The sequence below is a fragment of the Barbatula barbatula genome, assembly GCF_947034865.1.
Source record: "Barbatula barbatula genome assembly, chromosome: 9".
Taxonomy (NCBI): domain Eukaryota; kingdom Metazoa; phylum Chordata; class Actinopteri; order Cypriniformes; family Nemacheilidae; genus Barbatula; species Barbatula barbatula.
This window is the reverse complement of record NC_136772.1, coordinates 4,128,355-4,138,052: the sequence shown is the minus strand read 5'-3', so window position 1 is coordinate 4,138,052 and position 9,698 is coordinate 4,128,355. Positions and strand designations below refer to the sequence as shown.

At 36.7% G+C, this 9,698-nt stretch overlaps 1 protein-coding gene across 4 annotated transcripts; it reads left to right on the top strand.

Annotated features, from left to right (window-relative positions):
- The first annotated feature begins 265 nt into the window (after nucleotides 1–265).
- On the top strand, nucleotides 266–2,790 carry LOC306898363 (uncharacterized protein). Of its 4 annotated transcripts, XM_079463795.1 has the most exons (6): nucleotides 278–350; nucleotides 418–714; nucleotides 795–842; nucleotides 987–1,082; nucleotides 1,220–1,270; nucleotides 1,369–2,790. In XM_079463795.1, exons 2-6 carry the CDS (start codon nucleotides 426–428, stop codon nucleotides 1,614–1,616), a joined length of 732 nt encoding a protein of 243 aa, XP_079319921.1. In that variant the 5' UTR covers nucleotides 278–350; nucleotides 418–425; the 3' UTR covers nucleotides 1,617–2,790. The 4 variants fall into 4 exon arrangements, with proteins under 4 accessions (XP_079319922.1, XP_079319923.1, XP_079319921.1 ...); XM_079463797.1 differs by lacking the exon at nucleotides 987–1,082 and having other exon boundaries at nucleotides 275–350; nucleotides 1,369–2,600; XM_079463794.1 differs by having other exon boundaries at nucleotides 278–714.
- Nucleotides 2,791–9,698: the final 6,908 nt, after the last annotated feature.

Below are 9,698 nucleotides of genomic sequence, written 5' to 3'. Positions count from 1 at the left end.
CAACACCCCCAACAATAATCTCTTTCAAACAGATATCAACTACAAGATAACAGCCCCGGTTTAATATTTATAATGTGAATTTGACATCTTTCAGTTTGAAATCTTTGAATCTTACATGTCAAGAATTCTTCCCTTGTCACTGCACTATTAAAAGTAACAATTTATGATTCCTCACGCTCATAGAAACACGTAAAAGGTTGAAGAACGTTTACGGAATGTTATTTTTAAGAGTATATCGCCGCCCAGTGGTAAAAAATATATTTTTGATAAAAACGAAAGAAAAAAAGCGCTTATTTCCTGGTGCTAAGTCAGGCGCTAAAGCTGCTACCTGGAGCTAAAGCGTCGAAAAGGTATGATCAAATATTCGCTGTTATAAACACGTCTTTTGCTAAATATTTCTTTTGTTTACTTTCTAAGGAAAAGAAATGGCTAAAATAGTATTGAAAAAGAATAAACCTAAACTCATCGACTGGCTACGTGAGGATCACATCGGCATTTTGCAACATGTTCAAGCTCAAGAGTTTATAACAGATGCGCAGTACAATATGCTGAAGTCCATTTCGGATCCTAAAAAGCTGATCATTGAACTACTGGACATTATTTTAGTAAAGGGAGAAAATGTGTGTAGACGATTTCTGAATATGCTGAAGGAAGATGACGTGAACGAATTTTCTCCACAACTCAGGGACTGGATTAAAACTGTGAATAATGCAGGTATTTGTCATAACACAATAATAGATCGTAACTCTTTTATTCGTAATCTGGAGGAATAATGTATGACGTTCTTTCCGCAGACACGACAGACAACGCGGCACAAATACCAACAGGGGCTCAAGTAACAAGTTAGTGCCATTTTTTAAAATGAGAAAGAGGGTTAATTTGCAGCATTTATCAGCACCTCTGTACCTGTTTTACCCTTTTGTACATGCAAACTATTACTGCATGTATAAGAATATAAATATTTGACCGGGGTTTTATATGAACAGGTCATATCTGTGCGTCTGGGGGCGCCACTCTATTTGCCCCTACCATAGCATTTAATAGAGGAGACATTCAAGTCAATGTATCAGATGCTGTGAATTGTAAGTGTAACTCTACAAACAGTTACATCAAAGTATTATTCTGTAATGTTAGCAACATAGTTAATTTCACAGCAGAAAAATGTCATTAGTCAATTCAAAACTCATTTAATTTTGCATCTTGTTTTCTAACATTACAGGCAAAAATAATAAAGATTGTGAAGGAGGAGCATCTGGTAACAGGCCAATAGGTAAGATTTAAAAAAAGAATTGTATTTATTTAATTGATTTAACAGTAGGCCTATTGGATAATATATTTTCTACTTTTCCCTTCTTTTTATATTCCCAGATTGTGAGGAGTTTCTGAAGAAGAAGACGAGTCTCTTGGTTCAAGGAGTGAAGCATATTGACCTTATTGTTGACGATCTTGGTTTACACCCTGAATCAACTGCAAATATTAGAGCGCAGGCAACAGATCAAAAAAAGATGAGGAAGCTACTTGACTATATCAATTCCAAAACCATCGCTGAGCGTCTGGTTGATGTTTTGTTTAGGCATGAATGTGATCTCATGAATGAGCTACACAGCCAAACATAGGATGTTTACTGATTAACAAAGTTTTTTACCAAATATCGGACTCAGTGAAATGTGGCATTATGCAAAACGGCTTAAAACCAAAACAGTCTCAGGCTTTTTTTAAATTCGTGATTGGAAAGTTTACAAATTTAGTTTTAACTCCAGGTGTTTATATAATGCATTTCTATTGACATTTACATGTAGTCATTTAGCAGACGCTTTTATTCAAAGCGACTTACAAAGAGTTCAGGGAGCAATAAGCAGTATTTTTTAAGATTAGATTCAACTTTATTGTCATTACACATATACACATATACAAGTACAGTGTGACGAAATGTAGTTTAGGTCTAGCCAGAAGTGCAATTAGCAAGTGCAGGATATACAGTGACTAAATACAGAATACAATATTAGGAAAACAAGAGTAATTGTTTATGTCATACAAGAGCAATAATACAATCGATGCTTGTTTCTAGTTACTTTCAACAAAAGCCAGACCACTACCTGTTGAGAGAAAGAGAGAGGGTTAGTGTTAATTAAAAATTTTTTTTTCATTTGTCAGTAAATTTTTATACTTGTATTACCCATTGGGGCAGTTTCAGGATTAAATTAGGCTTTAGGTAAATTAAGACATTTAAGTAGCCTACTTTTTACAAAAATGCCTTACAAAAAATATTTTTGAGCATTATGAGACCAAATAATGGTGTATTTTAAGATATGTCAGTGCAAGACATTCCATTGTGTTTATTGACAACTCTTTTGTAAAAAACAATTCATGTTTTTGTTCAAGTTTCATATCTGTAAACCCAGGTGTTTTATCTACCCTGTTCCATGACTGTGTGTAAAACATGAAGTTGCAAACATTAAAGGCATTAATGCACAGGATGCATCATTTTAGTCATGGTTGCTTTAGCATGAAACTAAAGTAACAGAGACATAAAACGTAGCAGCTATAGCCAAACCTTGATGTAAATGAAAGTAATGCAAATATAGTAAACCTGGTGCTACAAAAGCTTCTTCAGGGCCACGCCATAGAACCATTTTTGGTTATGGCTCGAGTACTTTTCTCTAAATTTACAAAACTTGGGTAGTGGGTTTGTTGTCTACATTTTAACATATAGAGCAAGAAATGGTTTGTTTAATAGGTTAAAAACAGGTTTACCAATGTCTGTTTAAAGATTCTGTCTATTCGACAATTAAAACAAGAAGAAAAAATGCTGTCAATTGACATAAACACCTATAAGATCTCAAAAACCCAACAATTCAGTGTGTATCACATTTAACGATCCCAAGCAACTTGGACGCTGTCGGGTATGCTCACGTTTACATCATGCTTCCCATAATTCCATTTTAAACTGTGCATGTAGGTTAAGCAAAACTGCCAAAAAAATACTGAAGCTGCAATGACAGATTTAAACCACTGGATGGAGATGATGATTCAGCGAAGGCACGGAAGACGAGCTGTGAGGGATTCAATCGTGTTGGCACAGGTAAGTTAACATTGGACTGTCTGAAATGAAATGCAAGTTGTTGTGCACATTTTATCGCATTTCTGCCCTCGGATGGGCAATAAACCGATATGTATATGTAACGTATATGCTGGTTATGCTCTTAAGCAGCATTGAAAGGAGGTTTACTCACATGCGATGGGTGCACGAAGGTTTACAAACAGCTTTGCTTTTTACATTTACAACAGTACTATTTTTTGGAGTCACTTTGAGCATCAGTGGTCCTAATAGTAGTTGTACCCTGTAGATAAAACTTTATTTAAAATTACATTTAAAAACGTCAAAATAGCGGCAACTTGAGAATGTGACGTCACCCTTAAAGGGAAAGTTCACCTAAAAATAAAAGTTCTGTCCTAATTTACTCACCCTCGAGTTGTTCCAAATCTGTATAAAAGTCTTTGTTCTGATGAACACAGATACATTTATTTGGAAGAATGCTTCCAAATAAATAACCAGACAGATATAGCCACTATGACTACCATATAGGATGTTGAACACAAGAAGACATTTTGAAGAATGTCAGACAGAAAACAGTTCTGGGGCACCTCAGACTACTATGGTAGTCAATGGGGGGCAAAATCTGTCTGGTTATAAGCGTTTCTCTGTGTTCATCAGAACAAATAAATGTATACAGATTTGCAAGGTGAGTAAATGATGACATTTTTGGGTGAAGTATCCCTTTAAATTTGAAATGGGACATGGCAGAGGCAGGCTTTTGATGTCTTTAGATGCCCCGGGAGTATTATACAGATACGATGGGTTGAAATGTGTTGCTACGTCAATAAAACAAACTGAATCCTTCTGTATATTGAACTAGGAGCCGGCGGAGAGAGAGGTCATCACAGGAGAAATACCGTCCCTCCTCCTCACAGCAGCGATTTGCGCCGAGTGCATGAGAGAGATTGAGAAACTCCCTTTAATAATGATTTACGAAGATGATGTCTAGAGGGAATAAGGATGTGTAAAACGACTGATAAATCCTCAAATGACAGAAGTCATTTTAAGTTTAGCAACAGCTTCAATAAAGGTCTTCATTGCCAAACGTTGCAAATTCTCAGTAGAGTAACCTAATCCTCAGTAAAGTGTAGTTTAATGATATTGCTCAAAACTGGATTAGAGAGGACTGACATTTGGACATTGGGAAAGACTAAGAGAAGTCGCTGTAACTGGACGTGTCATTGTCATTCAATGATGGCGTAAGAACCGATCTGTTCCTGGCTATGTAGTATCAGCTAAATGTACTCGACTATTACACTTTATAACATTTTTTTGTACTAAATGCTTCTTTAAGCTGATTCCAGTACTGTATTACTATCAAAGCAACATACGAACAGCGAACTTTGTATTTCTAAAGGAAATCTGTATTCTAAAGTTTCCTTTGTGCCTCATGTGGTGACTGTCATGGCCTGTTCACAACGAGAACTACTTTAAAGATAACTATAGCTATATTAGTGTCCAGTACCATTGACGCTATATAAATATTATGTTTATTCTAAGCCGGCACATCTAGCTTCACGCTTTAAATGCACAAGCGCTTTACATTTGAATGGATATTGATGATTTATCATTGATTTATCATTGATCTGCTGTGAAAAAGAAAACTCCAGAAAGTGATCCCAACAATATTGTTCCTTAGTTTAGTTTTCTCTAGTGCGATATCAAATCGATGAAATCACGATTATTTGATTCTAAAAAATGTTTTTATGAAATATGTGTGTGTGTTGTGTATATGCATTTGTAGCACCGGTTATGGTCGGTTTGATGTACCGAAGCTTTTCCCCATTCTGTCATCTTTTTCTGATGGAAGTGTCCTCACTGCAGTAAGTTAATTGTTATTCATCTCGCCTACCTGTAAAATGTTTTCAGGCCAGTGTGAATCACCGCCAGGCAGCTTCTGCCTCTTATAGCAGACGTTATGGTGGCACAGTTTGCTCTTGCCTGTGCAACTAATGTGTCAGTCAATGATACCCTTCTCTTCTGTGCTAAGCTCCGTCTAGACTCCGATCAGCTCCTAGCAGGGTTTTATGGTATTTTGAGTCGTTGTAAAGAAAAGCATACTGTGCGCTGGAAACAGTATCTGTAGATTCAAGTTGAAACGTGAACTGGTTCATGGAAGAAGCAGCGACGTCTGATTCTGTTCTTTTAATTTCTCTTCTTTGAATTACATAATCCAGATATGAGTGTTTTCGAGGTTGATTTTTAACAATGAGCATTCAGCCAATTTAAAGTCAACTTGCCTTTCTCTGCTTTTCCATGCCAACATGCGTTCAGTGAGGAAAATGAGCTGGCCTTCTCAGACGACATACCTTAGTGTGCGAGCGTTGAAATTCATAGGCTTATTTCTGGCACATGTCAATTGCAGTATCTCCACAATGCTTCCCAGAACTTGTAGTCCTCTAAATAGCCTTGTTAAACTGAGTAGCATTCGGAAATAGTTTCTGCAGCAGAGACATGGGGGACCACAGTATCAGGTGGTGGCTACTTCATCCTTCATTTCTCTAAACGCGCCACTGCCACAATGTTTGCTTCCCTAGAGCATATTATGCAAAGGCCTTTATAGCTTTTTCAGTGTGGGCTTCCCTGGTCTGATGCTTTTAATAGTAAAAGCGTTTCAAATATCAGTTTGCAAGTGTGCAGATTATACTGTAAGTAGGCAGTCTTATGGGTTGTTTACACTGAATACTTCATACATTCAAAAACCTTCCGTTGTAATGGACCTGAACGCATGTGTCTTCAGATGCATTACTCCAAGTGGAACTGTTAAAACTTGATACGGCATTTTAAAAATGCATCTTATTTTCTGTTCTGGTTTTCTGATTCCTCTCAAAGATAGCAGATTTAATGAATTATTTACAGTTCTAGATACATGAATGCTTGCAAAGTAGCCTACTTATGTTTTCCATTAGTCGCAGCAATTTTGTAGACTCTCGATTGGTTGCGTTCTTCTGTTTGACTATATCGTGCCTGATAAGGCTCTTTGGATACATAATGGATAGTTGTTTAAACTAGACAGGCCCTTCCAATGGATATTGTTATGAAATTATTAACTTTGGCCATTGCCCCTAAATTTCACCATACATGTAGGCATTTTTGCTTCTGGGAAACTCACAATTTCAAGCAAATAAAATCTTCTAGGGCTTCAAAGCGTGCTTCATAATGCCACAGATGAACCATTTTTGTCTTCGATAAAGAACCTTTAACATCCGTTTAACTTTTCTGACTCACTCTGGTTCTTTGTGGCAAAAATGTCTTTTCAGATTATAAAAAGGTAAGAAAGAGATTCTTTAAAGAATTTATTTTGTTGAAACAATGATAGTTCTTATATGGCATCACAGCAAAGAACCTTTTCAGCACCATTTATTTCTTTTGTGATAAGCTTCGAATGTGCTGTTTGGTACAGTATGTACTGTCACAAACAATGTGTTCAATCTTTGTCTCAAACTACCAAGTTTAGTTGATCAAATTTTCATGAAATTATAGATGCCATTAATGGCATAGAAACAGGATGGGTTTAAATTACACTTTGATTAGGTCAAATCCAATAATGTCATGATCGTATTTAGTCACAGCAGCCCCTTCCAGTTGACCATCTGGACATCTTTGAACTTTTTACCCTTTCTGCATGACAAAATAACAATATTATTTTTACAATTCATAAACTGCAATTTAATTACGACAAGGTTCAGCAGTTTTGTGATTGGTGTGCCTAGATGTGGGATTTAATATTTGTGTTCCTGTTCTTTTGGAATATTTTCATTTAACTTAAGTCTTTAATTCATTCTTTTTTTGGCTCATGCCAGACTACCTTTAACTCAATAGCATATAGGAAACCTCTATAGTAAGCCTATATGCTGCCACGGCTCACCGATGGAGGTCTATTCAGCAGTCATTGCCCCAAGGGAATAAGTAATTGCACAGTGTGTTTCTTTTAAAAGCACTCGCTGAATGTAAATCTCTTATGTAGTGAAAGTTAAATATGTACATGCATATTTAGTTCCTATTGGTACCAGCAATAGACTGTGCTTTAGATTTTATTCCTAATCTAGCACGTTGCACCGATTTTGGGGATAAACGAAAGTCAGTGTACTCCTGTATCTACAGTACATCGGTCAAAAGGTCAAAAGTAAATCTATCATACACATAGGCCATTACTAAGCAGGTTATATTGCAGATCAATGTTACCCCAAAACTGCTGATGTGTTTTTAACGTGATTTATGATCGTATAACTAAAAATGGCTGCATGTGCATTATTCCCGTGTGTAGATTTTAGAGGAACTGCAAATTTCTAAGGATTCACTGGACTGTGAATATAACCAACCTCAGGTCTCTAGAGCCGAGTAAGACACCGGTTTCCCCCTTTACATATATTCTCCTTTATCGTGTAAAATCAAGTTGCATTACAGATTTTCAAGTTATTTCTAATCTGAGCATTGGTACAATGACGCATCAAACACTTTTGTTAGTTTTATTATTCCTAAAGAGAGATGCATATTTTAACTTTAAGATGTGTGGCTGTTTATCTCCTATTCATAGGATCAAACAAGACAAAACAAAAGCATTTTAAGGTTGCAATGGATATTTGGTAACTAACTAAAGAATTATACTGTATATTAAACACCATTACATGTTTAACTAGCATAGTTGGCCAGTGTCATTAAAAATGGTCCACTCTGTAATCCCCTTTCTTCTTTTTTAGACGGGCTAAAATAACAAAAACAGTTACACAACCTCCTATAGAAAGCATGAAATAAACAAACCCAAGACCCCGTTAGCCCAGCCTAGGGATCAGAGCAAACCATAACATCAAATGTGCGGTATAACAGTTCAAGTAAGGTAGTTGAATAGCATCTCAATAACGGGAAGATTCAGCAAATAAAGCCTTTGAAGTCTGCGTCTTAGAGAAGTTATGGTAAAAAAGCTACATTTTGTTGTGAATTGATCTTGTTCTTTTGCCCTAGATTGCATCAGAATGTGCTATCTGAATTCACTGTCCCAAGTGCCTGCCTATACAGCCATCCGTCCACCCATTAAACCAACCGAGGTCCTGAGGTCATTAAAGCTCCCATGGCACTTCTTGTGAAGAGTAGGGGTGTCCTGGCCAGATTCCCTCCACTGGCCCTGGTCGATCATGGCCTCCTAATAATCCCAACCCTCTGAATAGACTATATCTCTCTCTCCTCTCTACCTAAAGCTGGTGTGTGGTTAGCGCTCTTGCACCTTGTGGTGTGGTTGCCGTCACATCATCCAGGTGGATGCTGCACACTGGTGAGGGTTGAGGAGAGACCCCCTCATATGACTGTAAGGCACATTGGGTTTACAGCGATACACAATAATGCGCTATATAAATGCCTCATTCATTAATTCATTCATCTGCAAGTATTTTTGTATATCTAGATCTATTAATAAGCGTATGTTACAGCTTTGAGTCCAATCCACCTGCCAGTGTTGCCCTTGCTGCTTTTTTTTTGGCGAAGATGAGTCATCTTTTATTTTGAGGTGAGGGTTTTAGAAAGCTGTCTGAGCTTTGAACAGAACAGAGACAATTCCTGCGTCTGAAATCACATTATGTGACAGTACGTACTGAATAAGATGAAGTATCTACGTCTTTAGCACAGTATGTTTTATGTGTGAGTATTGCTTGCATACATTCCAGACATACTACTATGTCCGCTATATTTACTTTGTCATGTGACCCCATGTGTTCTTTTACCAATTACAACAACATCGAACAGTAACTAAGTGTGTTGCTAAAGGTGTTGTTAAACAAGTCAAGTTTAACCACGTGGAATACATTTTAACTTGCAAAGAGCCACACAGGTCAAAGTTTTCTGGTATTTTTTAAATTTGACCAATTAAGCTGGAAGCAGTACCGTACGACTATTTCTCTCTCACTTTTTTTTGCATATCTACACTGTTTTTCCAAAACCTGATGTCCAAACACACAGTACTTTTCAATAGATTAACTAGTGTGTCCTCAAAGTTGACAAGCACTTTTTAATCATTTTTATTGGTTAGACAAGTGACAAACATAAAGGGTGACGAATAATAATAATTTTATGTCAAAAAATTTAAATCATGAGTTATGGAGATGCAAGGTTTCAGAAGGACAGCAGCGATATTGAGGTTGTGCATACTGATTTTCACATTATATAAAATATGGATTAAGTAGGTGTTGGACACAGACCAGATGATTAGGACCCGTGCATGAAGTAGTGTTATAATAAATGGCACTTTGATAAAGGGTTTGAAATTTAATCTAATTTATTTAATGACACTCACACATTAAATGTTAATACGCACACTGATGCAAACAAGTCAACCAAAATCACAGCTCTCTAGTTCATACGGACAAGGCCCTATAGAGACTTTAGAATATAAAATGGTGCTGTTCTGTAGACATCCAAAGCACTGGGGGGTTTTATAAGCATAGGAACTGGTTGAAAATATATAGTATGGAAATATGTATTCTCTAACCTTAGGTTTACACCATTGGGTCCTGTTGCTTTTTCTATATGTACTCTACTTAACTCTCTGTTTAATAGTGATGGTGAGTCAAGCAATGAAAAGGTTAAAGGGGTTACAGTGCATTAAGAGTGC